Source organism: Sander vitreus, chromosome 6 (assembly GCF_031162955.1).
Source record: "Sander vitreus isolate 19-12246 chromosome 6, sanVit1, whole genome shotgun sequence".
Taxonomy (NCBI): domain Eukaryota; kingdom Metazoa; phylum Chordata; class Actinopteri; order Perciformes; family Percidae; genus Sander; species Sander vitreus.
The window spans coordinates 1681989-1702470 of record NC_135860.1 but is presented as its reverse complement, the minus strand read 5'-3'; the positions used below and the strand labels follow the sequence as shown (position 1 = coordinate 1702470).

Here is a 20482-nt window from a genome sequence, read left to right as displayed (position 1 = left end):
ACAACAGTTTGTATATGTGCCTCCCACTTTTTAAGGGACCAAAAGTAATGGGACAATTGGCTGCTCAGCTGTTCCATGGCCAGGTGTGTGTTATTCCCTCATTATCCCATTTACAAGGAGCAGATAAAAGGTCCAGAGTTCATTTCAAGTGTGCTATTTGCATTTGGAATCTGTTGCTGTCAACTCTCAATATGAGATCCAAAGAGCTGTCACTATCAGTGAAGCAAGCCATCATTAGGCTGACAAAATCTAAACAAACCCATCAGAGAGATAGCAAAAACATTAGGTGTGGCCAAATCAACTGTTTGGAACATTCTTAAAAAGAAAGAACGCACCGGTGAGCTCAGCAACACCAAAAGACCCGGAAGACCACGGAAAACAACTGTGGTGGATGACCGAAGAATACTTTACCCTGGTGAAGAAAACACCCTTCACAACAGTTGGCCAGATCAAGAACACTCTCCAGGAGGTAGGTGTATGTGTGTCAAAGTCAACAATCAAGAGAAGACTTCACCAGAGTGAATACAGAGGCTTCACTACAAGATGTAAACCATTGGTGAGCCTCAAAAACAGGAAGGCCAGATTAGAGTTTGCCAAACAACGTCTAAAAAAGCCTTCACATTTCTGGAACAACATCCTATGGACAGATGAGACAAAGATCAACTTGTACCAGAGTGATGGGAAGAGAAGAGTATGGAGAAGGAAAGGAACGGCTCATGATCCAAAGCATACCACCTCATCAGTGAAGTATGGTGGTGGTAGTGTCATGGCGTGGGCATGTATGGCTGCCAATGGAACTGGTTCTCTTGTATTTATTGATGATGTGACTGCTGACAAAAGCAGCAGGATGAATTCTGAAGTGTTTTGGGCAATATTATCTGCTCATATTCAGCCAAATGCTTCAGAACTCATTGGACGGCGCTTCACAGTGCAGATGGACAATGACCCGAAGCATACGGCGAAAGCAACCAAAGGGTTTTTTAAGGGAAAGAAGTGGAATGTTATTCAATGGCCAAGTCAATCACCTGACCTGAATCTGATTGAGCATGCATTTCACTTGCTGAAGACAAAACTGAAGGGAAAATGCCCCAAGAACAAGCAGGAACTGAAGACAGTTGCAGTAGATGCCTGGCAGAGCATCACCAGGGATGAAACCCAGCGTCTGGTGATGTTCCAGACTTCAGGCTGTAATTGATTGCAAAGGATTTGCAACCAAGTATTAAAAAGTGAAAGTTTGATTTATGATTGTTAATCTGTCCCATTACTTTTGGTCCCTTAAAAAGTGGGAGGCACATATACAAACTGTTGTAATTCCTACACCGTTCACCTGATTTGGATGTAAATACCCTCAAATTAAAGCTGAAAGTCTGCAGTTAAAGCACATCTTGTTCGTTTCATTTCAACTCCATTGTGGTGGTGTATAGAGCCAAAAAGATTAGAATTGTGTCGATGTCCCAATATTTATGGACCTGACTGTATATTAAGTCTCTTAAACTTAGGCTACATGTACATTGCTACGTTTTGGTTTGCTCTGGTGTTTTTCCCCTCTCATTCCCCCTGCTCTGGCGTTTCCCCCTCTTATTCCCCCTGCTCTGGCGTTTCCCCCTCTCATTCCCCCTGCTCTACGTTTCCCCCTCTTATTCCCCCTGCTTTGGGTTTCCCCCTCTCATTCCCCCTGCTCTGGCGTTTCCCCCCTCTCATTCCCCCTGCTCTGGCGTTTCCCCCCTCTCATTCCCCCTGCTTTGGTGTTTCCCCCTCTCATTCCCCCCCCTGCTTTGGTGTCCCTTTCCCCCCTGCTTTGGGGTTTCTCATTCCCCCCCTGCTCTGGCGTTTCCCCCCTCTCATTCCCCCTGCTTTGGTGTTTCCCCCTCTCATCCCCCCTGCTCTGGTGTTCCCCCCCCTCTCATTCCCCCTGCTCTGGCGTTTTCGAGCCCCTAAACCGGAGACATTTGGAAACTCTTCTGACCCGTTTTGGTTTGGAATCTGCGGGGATGTGTTGCAGTCTCAACGGCCGCAAACAGAGACCTTTGGAGACACTTTACGCCAACATTTCTCTTCCTGATTGGGTCACAACATCTCGTTCTCTGAGACTAAAGCTACCAGCGTTACCATGGCAACGGGCAGAGTCTACACACTGCTTCATGTTAAGGCCCAGTATACAAGATTTTTTATGTGTAATAAAGGACATTTACACCTGTTTAACTGTTTAATCTGTTAAAATTGACAGGATAGTTTGAAGCCAGGAAAGGGGAGAGAGAGGAGGGACGACATGCAGCAAAGGGCCGCGGGGTCGGATTCGAACCCGGGCCACTGCCAAGGGCCGCTGCCAAGGCCTACATGGGGTGCACACTCTACTGGGTGAGCTAGAGGTCACCCCAACAAATGTATTTTTTGTTTTAAGGAAAATGTATTAAAAAATAAATTCATTTTATATTAAAAATGTTCACAAAAGTTACCAGTTTTTCATGTTCTTTGTAAATTCAGTCTATTTTTGTAATTTGTTAACAATTTCATGTTTTTTCCAGAGAGAATTAAAAAAGAAAAGTACAGTAGAAATCTGTAAATTAAAACGGAATAATTCTGTAGAACGGTTGTTTCTAAAGTGTAAGCTAGTTCTGCTCTCAGCATGTTCAGCACATCAGTAAATATAACAGTATTTAACAGAAGTCTTGGGAAGAAGGTTGTTTTTAAAGTTCATGTTTTCCACTTTCTCTGAAATACAAACATTTCTTTAAAGGTTTAAATTGCTTTTATGTTCACAGGCAGTAAAGAGTTGAGTTTCCTGCAGCCAGATGACAGTAAACAGACTCCTCTTCAGAATACGTAAATAAATAGAATAGAGGAAAAGAAAACACCTCAGAGCTGCTGAGGCCCTTAAAGTCATCATAAAAACAAACCACACAGTGTTTGTGATAAAAAAAACATTTTTGCAGACTGGTTTTCACTTTTTTTTTAATACATGATTTCATGTAAAAGAGGAAGATTTTCGTTGATACTGTGTTGTTAAGGCTACATCTACACTACTACGTTGGCTACATCTACACTACTACGTTGGTTACATCTACACTACTACGTTGGCTACATCTACACTACTATGTTGGTTACATCTACACTACTACGTTGGCTACATCTACACTACTACATTGGTTACACTACTACGTTGGCTACATCTACACTACTACGTTGGTTACATCTACACTACTACGTTGGTTACATCTACACTACTACGTTGGTTACATCTACACTACTACGTTGGCTACATCTACACTACATCTACACTACTGTGTTGGTTACACTACTACATTGGTTACATCTACTACGTTGGTTACATCTACACTACTACGTTGGTTACACTACTACGTTGGTTATATCTACACTACTACGTTGGTTACACTACTACGTTGGTTACATCTACACTACTACGTTGGTTACATCTACACTACTACGTTGGCTACATCTACACTACTACGTTGGCTACATCTACACTACTACGTTGGTTACATCTACACTACTATGTTGGCTACATCTACACTACTACATTGGCTACATCTACACTACTACATTGGTTACACTACTACGTTGGCTACATCTACACTACTACGTTGGTTACACTACTACGTTGGTTATATCTACACTACTACGTTGGTTACACTACTACGTTGGTTACACTACTACGTTGGTTATACTACTACGTTGGTTACACTACTACGTTGGTTACATCTACACTACTACGTTGGTTACATCTACACTACTCGTTGGCTACATCTACACTACTAAGACTAAGGGCTTCAACAGGCGTTTAATTTCATTATTGAGCAAACTATTGCTTATTTTTCTTAAATGTGAAAAATGCACATCACAAATTCTGATTGTCCATCTTCAAATGTCTTGGTTACATCTACACTACTACGTTGGCTACATCTACACTACTACGTTAGCTACGTTGGTTACATCTACACTACTACGTTGGTTACATCTACACTACTACGTTGGCTACATCTACACTACTACGTTGGCTACATCTACACTACTACGTTGGCTACGTTGGTTACATCTACACTACTACATTGGTTACATCTACACTACTACGTTGGCTACATCTACACTACTACATTGGTTACACTACTACGTTGGTTACATCTACACTACTACGTTGGTACGTTGGTTACATCTACACTACTACGTTGGTTACATCTACACTACTACGTTACTATGTTGGTTACATCTACACTACTACGTTGGTTACATCTACACTACTACGTTGGCTACATCTACACTACTACGTTGGCTACATCTACACTACTACGTTGGTTACATCTACACTACTACGTTGGCTACATCTACACTACTACATTGGTTACACTACTACGTTGGCTAGATTTTCAGTCTTTCATACTAGTTATCTCAAGTGTCTTGAGAAAACTCGTTATGATTTCATACTATAAATAAAATGGAATTGAATAGTGTGGATGTAGCCCGGACGTATACATTTGGACTGATATTGATACTGATGAGATGATGCAGTTCTGAATTTTTCTGTCTTGGTTTCCCCGGCTCCAGAAGAATTACTTCTGTACTTTAGCAGTTTAGTTACAACCCTTTAGATTTCAATTTGTCTCATGCCTCTTGAATTTAAACATGTTGTTTTTAATATAAAAGCTGGATATCCAATACGCCCATGTCACATGAAGTGTAAATTAGAGATTTGGACTCATACAAGACATCCGAAATTGGGCCTGGACCATCCAACATGAAGACTAAAAGGGCTTCAACAGACGTTTAATTTCATTATTGAGCAAACTATTGCTTATTTTCTTAAATGTGAAAAATGCACATCACAAATTCTGATTGTCCATCTTCAAATGTCTTGGTTACATCTACACTACTACGTTGGCTACATCTACACTACTACGTTGGTTACATCTACACTACTACGTTGGCTACATCTACACTACTACGTTGGCTACATCTACACTACTACGTTGGCTACATCTACACTACTACGTTGGCTACGTTGGTTACATCTACACTACTACGTTGGTTACATCTACACTACTACGTTGGCTACATCTACACTACTATATTGGTTACACTACTACGTTGGCTACATCTACACTACTACATTGGTTACACTACTACGTTGGTTACATCTACACTACTACGTTGGTACGTTGGTTACATCTACACTACTACGTTGGTTACATCTACACTACTACGTTACTATGTTGGTTACATCTACACTACTACGTTGGTTACATCTACACTACTACGTTGGTTACATCTACACTACTACGTTGGCTACATCTACACTACTACGTTGGTTACATCTACACTACTACGTTGGCTACATCTACACTACTACATTGGTTACACTACTACGTTGGCTACATCTACACTACTACATTGGTTACACTACTACGTTGGCTACATCTACACTACTACATTGGTTACACTACTACGTTGGCTACATCTACACTACTACGTTGGTTACATCTACACTACTACGTTGGCTACATCTACACTACTACGTTGGTTACATCTACACTACTACGTTGGCTACATCTACACTACTACGTTGGCTACATCTACACTACATCTACACTACTGTGTTGGTTACACTACTACATTGGTTACATCTACTACGTTGGTTACATCTACACTACTACGTTGGTTACACTACTACGTTGGTTACATCTACACTACTACGTTGGCTACATCTACACTACTACGTTGGCTACATCTACATTACTACGTTGGTTACATCTACACTACTACGTTGGCTACATCTACACTACTACGTTGGCTACATCTACACTACTACATTGGCTACATCTACACTACTACATTGGTTACACTACTACGTTGGCTACATCTACACTACTACGTTGGTTACATCCACACTACTACGTTGGCTACATCTACACTACTACGTTGGCTACATCTACACTACTACATTGGCTACATCTACACTACCACGTTGGTTACATCTACACTACTACGTTGGTTACATCTACACTACTACATTACTACGTTGGTTACATCTACACTACTACGTTGGTTACATCTACACTACTACGTTACTATGTTGGTTACATCTACACTACTACGTTGGTTACATCTACACTACTATGTTGGTTACATCTACACTACTACGTTACTACGTTGGTTACATCTACACTACTACGTTGGTTACATCTACACTACTACGTTACTACGTTGGTTACATCTACACTACTACGTTGGTTACATCTACACTACTAAATTTTCATTTTTAAGCAGCGTTTTGAGAAAAAAAAAACTATCTCCGTACACAATACGTTTGAGCTTTTGAGCAGAGCAACACATTCGCACTCCCATCGCGTCAAAAAGCGACGCTAGGTCAGTTGCCTCTGGTGTTTAATTTTGACACAAAAAGTCTCCTTTCTTCTCGTATTAAGATCGGCTTGGCATACGCTTAACTGACACGCAGCGCAAGAACCAGCTATGAACCCCGGTCTCCTGGGTGACAGCACTGTGTTGTTTGACCCATCCACCCCCGCCCCCCCCCCCAACCTGCCTCTTTACGTGGATTTTCAGTCTTTCATACTAGTTATCTCAAGTGTCTTGAGAAAACTCGTTATGATTTCATACTATAAATAAAATGGAATTGAATAGTGTGGATGTAGCCCGGACGTATACATTTGGACTGATATTGATACTGATGAGATGATACAGTTCTGAATTTTTCTGTCTTGGTTTCCCCGGCTCAGAAGAATTACTTCTGTACTTTAGCAGTTTAGTTACAACCCTTTAGATTTCAATTTGTCTCATGCCTCTTGAATTTAAACATGTTGTTTTTAATATAAAAGCTGGATATCCAATACGCCCATGTCACATGAAGTGTAAATTAGGGAATTGGACTCATACAAGACATCCGAAATTGGGCCTGGACCATCCAACATGAAGACTAAAAGGGCTTCAACAGACGTTTAATTTCATTATTGAGCAAACTATTGCTTATTTTCTTAAATGTGAAAAATGCACATCACAAATTCTGATTGTCCATCTTCAAATGTCTTGTTTTGTCAGATCAACAGTCATACCTCGAGATATTAACTTTACTGTTGTAAATGACCAATGACACATTATCTTCACATCTGAGATGCTGGTACTATCTATTTTCAGCCCGATTTTCTTAAAAATGTTTTCAAACAATTAGTCAGTTTCCCATCGATTGATAAGTGATTAGTTGTGTCAGCTGTACGCAGCTGATGTTGGGGGTTTCCTGGAGAAGTTTCAAATACAAACACATGTTGAGTTCAAATATTAAACACCGTTTCGGCTGTGTGCGCCGTCACCATTCAGCAGTGACTGTCGGCACAAATATCAGCATGCAAAAAAACATCACATTATTCTATCTGAGGCCTAAAAACAAATGTCAGACTTTTCAGCGCTAACAATCACTTCTACATTAACATAACAGCGCAGCGGAGCAAACAAACAGACAAATAAGCAGCTTTGGTAGCAACATGAATTGAGACACGGCGCGAACACATCTACATGAAAATACTTCACAACGCTTTGAAGTGACAAAGCAGAACAGCCGAGAGAGCCAAAGGCCATCTGCGGCGTCTGTGTGTGTGTTTATGTGTGTGTGGGTGTGTAATAGAGTCTTAATATATCATTTATGTGCAAATGTTCATGCTTATATCTGTTTGTGCATGGACGCATGTATGTGTGTGTGGCAGAGCAGTGGAGCATTGCATGCTGGGTGATAAGGTGGCCCAGAGGCTTAGACACACACACACACACACACTAAGAGATAAACATGCAAAAATGACGGCGCATCACGCTGCTGCACATGAAGTTTATCTTCAAAAAGTCTCTCTAACACACACACACACACACACACACACACACACACACACACTTTATGTGAATACTTATTTATTCATGCATGTGTAACTCGACGGCAGGAAGACGCTGCTCACTGCAGGAAATATCTGCGTCCGGTGGGATCGCTGCCTTAGTATTTGTATCAAATAATATATGTATGATATCCTACGAAATTACAGCGACTGCCGGCCGGTCACATGACAGTTAAGATAAGCGGTCTTTACAGTTAAATTTAGCAGAGAAAAGGTGACTGCGAGCGGGGTACAGAGCTCCGTGAGACTCCGGCAAGACATGCGGCGACGACAGTTAAGTTTAGACACTAAAATGATGAAAAAGATTGTGGTTTGGATTAAAAGTCGTACTCTCGGGACACGTATGTGAAAGTCACGCTATGTGAAAGCATTTACTTGTCACTTTTTACGAGAGAGCATGCATGAGAAGGTTTAGTCATGAAAAAGTGCGCGTCGAGCAGTTACGACTAGTTAAGCCCAGAAAAGACGTGGTGATTTGGGTAAAAACATGAAGAACTTGAAAGCCCCGTGTTTTAGGAGCCAAACATCCCCCCCGACCTCCTCCTCGCGCTCTTACACAGCAGCGGTCAACGTGCTGCTGACAGTAATACATGCGTGGAATACATACCAATCAAAGTGCTTTACTTTCCTTAGCTATATTTTCTCAAATGTTTTTATTGGTCGTAACCAAAGGGTAGGGTCGGAAGCTTCAGCTTATATAAGGCCCCCCCTTGTCACATTTTTAAAATAACAAACTCATTTTCAAGGCAATAAAATCGACAAGACAAAAAAGATAAAAGAAATTAAACGGAAAGAAAAACAAACAAAAAAAAACCTGAATCAAAACATGCCTACATCATACCTACGTACATACATACATACATACCCACCGACATACATACATACATACATACATACATACCCACCGACATACATACATACATACATACCTACATATATCCATTTAGGGTCAGTGCTTATATACATTGCAACTGCCACCTTAAGGTAAATAATATAATTAATGATGACAACCATAATGGTAATGATGCTTATCATCATCAATATGATTATCCACCTTCGCACACAATAATAATATTACTCAATTTCTATACTTATCTAGTATCATATCTTTCAAACCGCCTTCTCTTTCTCTAAACATGGTTTGAATGTTGGGGGGGAAGTAGATTATTTCGGGCCTTATACAGAACTAACGTAGTATTTTGGTTCACCAGGTCCATGAATTTCAGTGTGTTTGACTTAAGAAATAAAAATTAGTATGATAATTGAAGCCGACATTATTCACAATTCGTATAGCTCTTTTCTGAACTGTGCACACTGTCTGTAGAGTGGTTTTACAGGCACTGCCCCAAATCTCAACACAGTACGTTAAATATGGTAGTATCAGCGTGCTGTAGAGAGTGTTCATAGATCTATAATTTAGGAAGTGTCTGACTTTACTCAACACCCCAATGCTTCTGGACATTTTGGATCTTACATGGTTTACTTGTGATTTCCAACTGATTTTAGGGTCAATTATTACCCCTAGAATGGTGTGTTCATAAACTCTCTCTAACTCTTCAGTTTCTATCCTTAAGCTTACATGAGTTGTTAAATGTGTTTTGCGATTTCCAAAAATCATAAACTTTGTTTTTTTCAAATTTAGAGATAACTTGTTTACATCAAACCACAGTTTCAATGTACCTAGTTCTACTGTCCATTAGCTTTTGTAAACAGTCGTCTGTACAGAAAACGTTAGTATCATCTGCAAAGATGACATATTTCAATATAATGGACACGTTACAAATATCATTTATATACATAATGAATAATTTTGGTCCAAGTATCGAACCCTGTGGCACGCCACACGTGATGTTAACTAACTTGGACATGGCATTTCCCACTTGTACATACTGTCTCCTATTTTTTATGTAGCTCTTCAGCCATTCCAGACCTACACCTCTGATTCCAAACCTTTCCATTTTTTCCAACATAATATCACGGTCTATGGTATCAAATGCTTTCCTGAGGTCTATGAACACTCCCACTGCAAACTTCTTATCATCAACTGAACCTGTACGTTTTTCCATAAGTTTTGATCTTCTTTCTCTAAATCCATATTGATAATCAATTAATAGATTATGTTTTTCCACAAAGCAGTCCAGTCTTGCAACAAAGAGTTTTTCAAGTATTTTTGAAAATTGAGATAAGAGTGAGACCGGTCTATAATTTGTATATAATTTTTTATCTCCAGCCTTGAAATATATGCACGAATGGTTCATGAGAACAGCCTGATTACGACCATGTTTTCTCACCCTTCTGGTTGTCCAGCAGGAAGTTGCTGTCCTCGTTGCCGCCGGTGATAGCGTAAGAGACGCCGTCACCGTCCGGGTCGTTGGCGTGAACGATGGCGACCAGCGTGTCTGGACCGGCATCCTCACTGAGGAACGTCTTATAACTGACAGAGAGAGAGAGAGAGAGAGAGAGAGAGAGAGAGAGAGAGACAGAGAGAGAGACAGAGAGAGAGAGTGACAGAGTGAGAGAGAGAGAGACAGAGAGTGAGAGGGAGAGAGAGACACAGAGAGAGAGCGACAGAGAGAGAGACACATAGAGAGAGACACAGAGAGAGAGAGCGAGAAAGACAGAGAGCGATAGAGGGAGAGAGAGGGAGAGAGACAGAGAGGTGTTTTTCTTAACTAACATTAAAGCATGTAAACATGTTCTAGTACAAACACAAAATGCAAGTATTATCCTGAAAATGCTATATAATAGTTGCCCTTTAAGCTAAATAAAACCTTTAAAAAGACAGTGTCACAAAGCTGAAGACAGGGCAGAAAAAGGGCAGATAAAAAGAAAGGAAATAAAGTTTGAAACACTAAGTGAAGCCGAAGTAAGAAGGTGTGAAGGAGACAGACAGAGACGTGAGAGAGGAGAGGTGAAGAGGGAGTGCAGACAGATGGAGGAGGAACGGTGGGATTCAAAACAGATTCTGAATTAAAAACAACTTCATTAGCAGTCTGACTCTGTGGGCGAGAGACACAGACAGCGACAGGACCGAGACAGAGAGAGAGAGAGAGAGGCTGATGTCATTAGTACGTAGAGTCACATTCAAGCCCAGAAAAGGTGATGAGAAGTGAAACAGAAAACTGCAAGAAAAAGTGGAGAAAGAAATATGACATTAATCCTACGCGCTCTGGGAGAAGACGGGCGCCTCGTCGTTGCTGTTGGCGACCCGGATGCGGACGGAGGCGGTGCCCGTGCGGGGGGGCGTCCCCGCGTCCACGGCGACCACCACGAACTCGTAGGCGTGATTGGGTCGCTCGTAGTCCAGGCGACGGGCGGGGCTGACCACGCCCCCCGACGTGATGTCAAAGTTGCCGCCGTGGACGAAGTACGAGAGCTCCGCGTTCACGCCCGAGTCCCCGTCCCGGGCCAGGACTGGAGGGGGGGGGGAGAAGAAGAGGAGGAGGAGGAGGTAGGAAGAAAAGAGAACGGTCAGTTTTGGTCTTTTAAAGGCCCACTGTTGGACCATTTTCAGAGACGAATCACAATCACAGAAATCAAAAACAAATCAAGAAAAGATAATCATAAATCAAATTTAAAAAAAACCCAACAAAACCTGTCAACTAAAAATGTGCTATCTTCATCATCAATGTACCCCCCCCCCCCCTTTACAGAGCACACACGACTGAAATCTGGCAAATTGTCTGCTGATAGGAATGTTCCACCCTCGATAGAGAGATCAGTAGAAGAGACAAGGGGAGAAAGATAAGAGGCGGAGAAGTGATAGAAAATAGATAGAGACAGGGAAAGGTGGATGATGAGGAGGAGAAGCAGACGGAGTAAGACGAGGAGTAGAGGAAGAGAGAGGGGGGGAGAAAAAGAAGAGCAAAAATAAGACAAGGGAAGCGAGAGGTGGAGGAGAAAGGACATGATGGGTAAGGGGGAAAAAGAGGGAAAAAGGAGGAGAGGGAGGGAAGAAAAATATGAGGAGGAGAGGAAGAGAGGGGCAAAAGGAGAAAAGAAAAGGAAAAGGGAGATGAGGATGAGGGGAAAAGGTAGGAGGAAAATAAGAGGAGGAGAAGGGATAGAAAGTAAGGACATGGAAAAGGAAACGGAAGGAACAAAGTGAAAAGAAGAAGTGAAAGACAAAGGTAAGTAAGAGAGAGAAAGAAGAGAAAGCAGAGCGGAGGAAGAAATAACAGTCTGTACACTGTTGAATGTGTGTGTGTGTGTGTGTGTGTGTGTGTGTGTGTGTGTGTCGCTGGCTGTCAGCCTAATAAGAGCAAAGACTCGCTGAAGTCGGACTGTTTGATCTCAACCAGTCACCAGCAGCGACGACAGATGGGGTGTGTGTGTGTGTGTGTGTGTGTGTGTGTGTGTGTGTGTGTTACCTTGCAGCAGGGAGCTTCCCGGCGCGATGCTCTCAGGTATGTTGTCTCTGGTGTAGATGGAGTGGAGGAACTCCGGCGTGCAGTCGTTTTCATCCGTTACGTGGACGACAACCTGTCAGGGAGCGTCTGGCGGTTATTTTTGTTTCATATTGGAGTCAAATTCATTTCCTCGTGGTCATTTAATCCTGTTGATAGTCTGTACCGACCCACCAAGAGAAGCTCGCAGGCAGTTTCGACTCACATTAGCTGTCTAAGTTAACTAACCATTTTAGTGATCAATGATTAGCCTGTGCCTATGTTATCTCCTTACATATACCTACGCTCTCCGTAGAGCTGGGCGATATGGAAAAACTCTAATATCACGATATTCTTGACCAAATACCTCGATCTTGATATTGCGGCGATATTGTAGGGTGGACAATTGGTGCCATCCCCCAGAAAAGTTTCAGCGTCAAACACTTTTATTTGCTACACTCTAAGAAATAAAGCCGTAAAATAACAGAATAAGTTCTGGCAGCTCATTGCACGGACTTTGCCCCGTAATAAAAAAAACAAAAAAAAAAAACAGAAGTTATGTGTAGCTACAGTTAAAATACAGAACATTTTCTGTTAGGCCTGTTATGTGAAATTCTCTCAAAGCTGCTCAGTTTGTAAACTTCTGAAAATATTGAATAAAACTTCATAAATGTCGAAAAGAAAAGTGCCACAAAGGTAAGAAAAAAGCGGTCTGAAAAAACGTGGACTTAAAGGAGAACTCCGGCCAATTTTAAATTTTTTATCGCTATAAATATGCGAGTACTCAATAAAAAATAAAATAAAAAAACGAGCCAAATCGGTGATAGCAACATGGAGCTGCTGCAGCTACGAGTCGAGCTCTCACTTAGCTAAAATGGCAGCTTTGGAGGCATGTTCTAAAGAGTGCCTTTGTGCCTCTTAACAGACACAAAATGCAATTAAAATGTCTGTGCAACATGAACAAGACCCTTTCCACAAAGCCCAAGATGACGTCCTCAAATGTCTTGGTTGTGACGGGAAGATTTCATTCTTAAATCTTTCCGCTTGGTTGGCGGGGAAAATGAAGTGACTAATCATCCGCTCATTAACTGTCAGGAGACGACTGTGTGACGAGCTCATGTTTTGGAAAATGTCAGTGAAAGCTGCAGGCAGCAGAAAACTGCAGACGCTTCATGAAGATGTTCACGTGAGGCGCTGCTTTCTACACGACTGGAGCGTTGTGCTCTGGATTACGGTGAGCATCTTTGTTACGGCGCCGTCAATATCTTTCAAATCTCTCCCCAAACTTGACAGCTTGAGCGAGAGATGCTCAGTGTTGGGAAGGCGTTGAACGATAACACATCGTGGTTTAACTGTTCCGTTTTCCTAATTCTCCTCGATTGATTGAGAGTTCATTAACCCTCCTGTTGTCCCCGGGTCAAATTTGACCCGTTTACAAAAACGTTCTATGTCAGAACTATGACAAAAGAACTGAAAAAGGTGACAAATGTCAGAAAAAGCTACAAAAAAACGCAGGAAAAAATAAAAATAAAAAAAAGAAATCGACAAATGTTTTTTTTTTTAAATGTACGGAAAAAGTGACAAAAAACATCAAAAACATCGCCAAAGGTGACAAAAACTTGTTTAAAAAAGTGACATTTAAAAAAAAAAAAAAAAGAAACATTGGAAAAAGCGACAAAAAAAATGGTTAAAAAATTTACTAAAACATAATAATAATTAAAAAAAAAAAGTGACAAAAAAATTGGGAAAGAAAGTGACAACAGTTTTTTTAATAAAATCGACAAAAACCTTGAGAAAAGTGTAGAAAACGAACAACAAAATGTTTAAATTTCGACCCGAAGTTTCGAAGTTGCATGGTTGACAAGGGTTAAACTGTTCTGTGTAAGCAGCGCCGGTCCGTGGCGTATAGGCAGTAGAGGCAAATGCTCGGGCAGTCCAAACGATGAAAGAAAATGTAAAGATAATAAGAAAAAAACCCCGACAAAAACGGTGGAAAAAACATGTAAGATAAGTGACCAAAAAAACGTTTGAAAGAGCAACAAAAACCCAATAAAAAGACAGAAAAAGCCACAATGTTGGAAAAAAAACCCCACCTAAACCATCAAAATAAGCGACAAAAATATCGGAAAAAAATAAATTAATTAAAAAGCACCAAAAAAGTCAAAAGAAAACGACAAAAATGTTGAAAAAACATAAAGAGCTGCAATCTTGCCTATGCAGGCACCAAATTGGTTAGGGCCATCACGCACACACACACACACACACACACACACACACACACACAGACCGGGCCTTTAGAGAGAATTAGCCAGCCGAGCTTATAGAGCAGCAGCGGCCTTTGGGCGACGCTGGTAGTTTAGCAGCTATTCTCTGTCTGTTTACACCATCTGGACACGAGCAGGTAATAATGTGGGTGTGTAGGTGTGTAGGTGTGTGTGCACGTGCGAGTGTGTGTGTGTGTGTGTGTGTGTGTGTGTGTGTGTGTGTTAATGTGAACAGATGTAGCTATCAGCCATATAAAGTCTTTGGAGCTTACCGTAGTAATGAGAGTCAAGACTTAGCAGCCAGGTTTCTGCACTTAGCAGAGTGTTAGCTTCTTAGCAATGTGTACGTGCATGCGTGCGTGCGTGCGTGTGTGTGTGTGTGCGTGCGTTCAGTTTTTTGATGCATAACGCAGAATAAACAGCAACATGAAACAGTTGCATCACAGCATCTGATTCTGTGGCAGCGCTCTCCTTCTCTCATTTATAATTAATACGTTTTTTTCCACAGAGAGCGGCATGTGCAACAGTCCAGAGGGTCAATGTCTTCTTTGAGTGTGATGAATCAAACAGATTTATCCTGTTTATCGGGGGAGCGGCGGACGTGCAGCTCAGCGCTGACCTTCCTGACCCAGCTGCTTGAAAACGGACTCATACCGTGATTGACGCGTAAGCGATTAAAGTGCCGGCAACTTCCGAAGAGTCGGCAGGAATGATGAATTCCTGCAACGTATAAAGAAATACTATACCATCTCAGAAAAACACAGCTGAACCCGGCTACACTTCAGTATGGAAGTGATTAAGGCTGCGTTCACACTCATGGCGGCAGTCGTTAGAAAAAGTGAAAACGCAAGGTCTTTTTCTCAGCTGCGGCGATGTGTGTTGCCGCTGTCTAACGCCGTTCGTTTTCGGGAAACAACAACAACCCTTGAGCTAGCGAGTTACACGCTGAAAATGTCTGAAAAGTTTTGAAGAACATTTGGATGGTGCAACAAGGCAAGTCTGCTTGGTTCTTTACAAAGAATATGTTTAGGGCGTTTCCTCTCTAACTGGGACGTTTTGGGACTGATTGGTGGGATTGCTGTGGACGAAGTACACACGGAGATACACTGGTAAGAGATAATGAGGTCAGATGCTGCGTTCCAGACAATTTTTAGCCCGTACGTTACGACTTCAAGTCACAACTCACGACTTGGTAGCATTCCAGGCAAAGTCACGACAAACCCTTCTAGCTAGCGTTAGCTAGCGGCTACCTAACGTTGACGTTAGCTAACGCTAGCTGATATTATCGGTTTCTAGTCGGCGAAATATTTTGGGCTTCATTTAATAAACATAACCTGTAGTAGTCAGTCCCTCCAGAAAAACGCAATTATGCGATCGCATAATTCAACGCATAATCAGCCAAAGTCCGCATATTTTTTTAAAATACGGCGCACTTTCGCCGCATAAATTGCCGATTTCCGCGCAAAATATGCGGGGCTTGCATGATTTCATAATCCCCGCATTTTCGTCGCAAAAAAAGTCCCGTATATCTTAGCAGAAAGATGAAAAATGTTGCGTTTACTTCACACAAGAGCAGCCATTTTCCCCTGTTGCCATGGGAACGTTACGAAATGACTGTAATTACGACGTGAACGTCATCTAAAAGCTGCAGACCCCGCGGTGAAGCCACGATGACACCACAGTTTTTGCAAGTTCCCGCAATTTCATCGCATAAAATTGCATAAATATCCCGCATATTCCATCGCATTTTTTAAGAAAACGTGACGCATAATCGAGGATTTTTGCCCAAAACAATCACAAAAAAACGCCGCATTTTTCTGGAAGGACTGAGTAGTACACAATCGTATGTGTATTGTTTTGATTACAATGTGCGGAATGACTTTACGTTGCCTATTTATGTCTATTTATTTCTATTTCTCACCGTTAATCCCCGGCGTCTGTACAGCATCAACAGGGGGTCGCCATTGTTGTTCATGTGTGTGAGACGTCAAAAACTGTAACTGGGAGTACAACGAACTGGTACGAGTTCACAGCTAGTAAATTACGGGTTTGACTGTCGTTCCAGGGCACTTTCACGGGTAGAAGGTCGTGAAAGCACGAGTTACGGGTTGCCTGGAACGCAGCATAACCATGTACCCAGATAATTTAATCAGCTCACGTTACTGTATTGTGTCAACAGTTAACTTCATGTAATATTGTATGTGGCGTTCTCTTTTGTGGGGTGCAAATGTTCCACCAAAACAAGTTCCTTCCTGAGACTATTTAGCAGAGCCACCGTCGCCTCGTCCGGAGCTTAGCGCCGCCCGAGACCATTGTGATTGGTTTAAAGAAATGCAAACAACCCAGAGCGTGTGGTTTAGCCAGACCTTACACCACAGCAGTGTAAGGAGAAAGAGCTGACAATGTGAGACCCTCGGTTTGTTTGTGTGTGTGTGTGTGTGTGTGTGTGTGTGTGTGTGTGTGTGTGTGTGTACCTCTGCCACGCCGCTGAGGCCGGTGTCGGGTTCGGAGGCGCGGACCTGCAGGGTGTGGAGGTTGTGTCCGCTCTCGTAGTCCACCGTCCTGGTGAGGCTGAGTGCTCCACTCTCCTGGTTGATGCTGAACAGATTCCCAGGATTCACCAGCAGCATGTAGGACAGACTCTTCTTCTGGAAGGAGATGGCCTGAACCACCGAGACACTGCAAGACACACACACACACACACACACACACACACACACACACACACACACACACACAAAGAGAGAGGCAAGACTTAGATCAGATGTGCCAAACCTGGCCCCTCACAAACTGATATCCATCTGTATTTCAATGTAATACATTTTAACCCACATAGTTGTGCGCCATACCAAAAAAACTGGAAACTGTTTCTCAAACTGTAACTACGGTCAGAGCTGAATTTGGCATAATTATTCTCTCTCCATTGACTCTCGTTCATATTTTTTCTGAATTAAGGTCCCATGAGGTCCACCGGAAGAGGAGTGACTTCGCCTCTCTATTAACCCTTGTGTTTTCCTCAGGTCAAATTTGACCCATTTGAAATGTTCTTTTTATATCAGAAATATTGGTTTCTTTCAACCAAATTGCCCAACAATAATAGTTTAAATGGTTTCAAAACAGCCTCCTGACTAAACTTTGACATGGACCAGTCTGTGATCTGAACTATTAGTCGAAATAATTCATAATTTCTGCTTCTTTTTTAACTCAAAAATTAAGTATAATGTCATATAAATTAGGTGTATTGACCATGAATTAAAAGAAATGTTAAAAAAAGTGACAAAAACTTTTAAAAAGCGTCAAAAGCATATAAAACGTAACCAATGTAAGAGCTAGCTAACCAGACATTGAACAGACAGAAAACAAGATAATGCATTAACGTTAGCATTATCAAGAACCATTGAACTCAAATTTACTTAAACACAAACAAAGGCACTAAACATACCTTGTAGCCCATTTTCGACTGTAGCTAAACTCCATTTTATATTGTTCTTTCCGTTCATTTTAACACTTTTTTTCTGTCATTTTCAACAGGTGTCGTAACCGTTTACCTCCTTTCGTTTTTGTCAACGTCCCGCTTCTTACATGTACATAGTGACCTTTCAAAATAAACTTCCGGTTAAACAGGAAACAACATTAAAAAATAATGCATGACAAAGAAAAATGTAATGGCTGTGTCTCATTCCTCATACTTCGTCAGTCCACCGCTAATGTGCACTGACCACTTACTGCCATAGTGCCCACTTTGGATGGTTAGTATTGTCCCAAAAGGAACACTTATGTTAAAACACTTACCGGAAATGACGAGCGGGACGAACGCAACACATGTGAACGTGATTTTCCAGACTGCCAAAAATACGGGCTGTCCTGTATGCAAATGAGTAGCGGTCCCTCAGCTCGCCACCTCAAAAATCTGACAAAAAACTTTTAAACTGACCTTTGTCGATCAAAAAAACAGACAGATTTAGCAACTGTACGGCCTATTTCTTGCTTAAACTATTTTCGTAAAATACGAGATCGTATTCCGAACGAGCCACCATTATGGTCAGTTTTGAAATTCGGGAGTAGCCAGAACCACATGACGCGTTCGTCCAATCAGCCTCCCCTTCCGGTTCGTAGTCAAGATGGCGCCCGTTTAGTGCGAGCAGGGTCCATCGTTCCACACTGAACTTTTGGTCCGTTTTTATAAGGTCATCCGGGTACTTTCAGTGCACTGACTTTTTGCGTTATCTACACTATATACTTAAAACTAAGTATTTGAAGCTGTGTGCAAGTAGGCGGTTTGAGACACAGCCTATGTCATTTACATTGGGCTTTAGGTCTTTTGGACCAGTTTTAGCTAAATATGGACTTTGAATTAGGACAGTAGTTGGGATGTTACCCCATAGATAAATAAAAAAATAGCAGACGTAGTATCCGTGACGTTAGGCTATACCCATTGGTTTGTGGATGATGTTTAGAAGCCTCGAGTTTTGCGATACGAGCGTTGCCATTTAGATTTTTCCTGTCTGGAAAATGAATATCGTGCTGCATTGAATCAGACTTGAAACTAGCGATTGAAACCATAAACTCATTATGAAAATGTTAACTGAGGTAATGAATCAAGTGAAAAGTAGGCTCATTTTCCCATAGGCTTTTATAGAAACAGACTTCTGTTTGGAGCCGGTAGAGTCGCCTCCTGCTGGAAGATTAGAGAGAACGCAGCTTTAAGGAGCTTTAGCATTGGCTTCACTTTTCAGATCTGGATGCTTCGTACATTATTTTTACAGTCTATGGCTGTGACTGATGACACAACGAGGCGACGATGACGGACAAGAACGCTGACTGAAACAAAAAGGCCAAAGATGTGACCACAGGACGGCAGAACGCTGCTCCACATTCCTGTTTCCAAACAGGCTTATAAAGTGAAGAGGAGCCGTGACGCAGGGCTGCAGCCTTCACGGAAACCATCACAACCTGGTTAATCAATTAGACTAAAACACACACACACACACACACACACACACACACACACACACACACACACACACACACACACACACACACAGGACATTAACACATACAGTATGAAGGGACACAATGGAGGCAGAAACACACACAGACACACTGCTGTGGGGTGGCATGGATACTTGGATATTAATACAATGTGCTTTGCGCCAGCAGCCCTGAGGAACACACACACACAGACACACACACACACACACACACACACACACACACACACTCCCCTTCATGTTTATCCAGACCTCGCTTTTAATAAATATTTGAATTTGCCACACTTTCAAATTCTCCGCCTCAGGCCACACTCAAACATCTGGGTCCTCTTCCTCCATCCCCCCCTCCTGTCCTTCTCCTCATCTCCTCCCTCTCCTCCATTCTTCTATCCCTTTCTCCCTCTCTCTCTCCTCACCCCCTCCACCTCTTCCTCCATCTTCCTCCTCTTTTCTTTTGTCTCGCTCAACAGGGCTCATCTTTTCATGCATCACATGACATGCAAAGCTAAGGAGCCGGCCGTGGACACACGCACGCACACACACACACACACACACACACACGCACACACACACACACGTGCACGCACACGCACACATACACACATACACACACACACACACACACACACACACATATGCAAATGCCATTTCCACACTCAGTATTTGAGGCGGTGGAATGTAAATGATGTTTCTGTAAATATGGTGGAAGACATAGACACAAACAGACACTTGTGCCCATAAACACACACACAGAGCAGATAAAAACACGTATAAAACTACAAGTACTACTATTAGTGTGATTTGAATCTATAGCATGAGCTTTTCACCCATTTGTACTCATATAACTGGTGTGACAAATTCTGACAATAAACATCTTGAATCTTGATTCATTTTTCGTGAATTCATTCATTCGCTTTAAATTCTCTCCGTCTGTT

The 20482-nt window shown here is 41.9% G+C and overlaps 1 protein-coding gene across 1 annotated transcript in view; it reads right to left on the bottom strand.

The window, feature by feature from the left end:
* The window catches only part of LOC144519115 (neural-cadherin), a 106316-nt gene that overhangs the window by 78848 nt on the left and 6986 nt on the right, over positions 1–20482 (bottom strand). Inside the window, 4 exon segments of the mRNA XM_078252024.1 lie at positions 10199–10341; positions 11072–11321; positions 12278–12389; positions 17031–17235. Coding sequence (XP_078108150.1) covers positions 10199–10341; positions 11072–11321; positions 12278–12389; positions 17031–17235 — 710 coding nt within the window.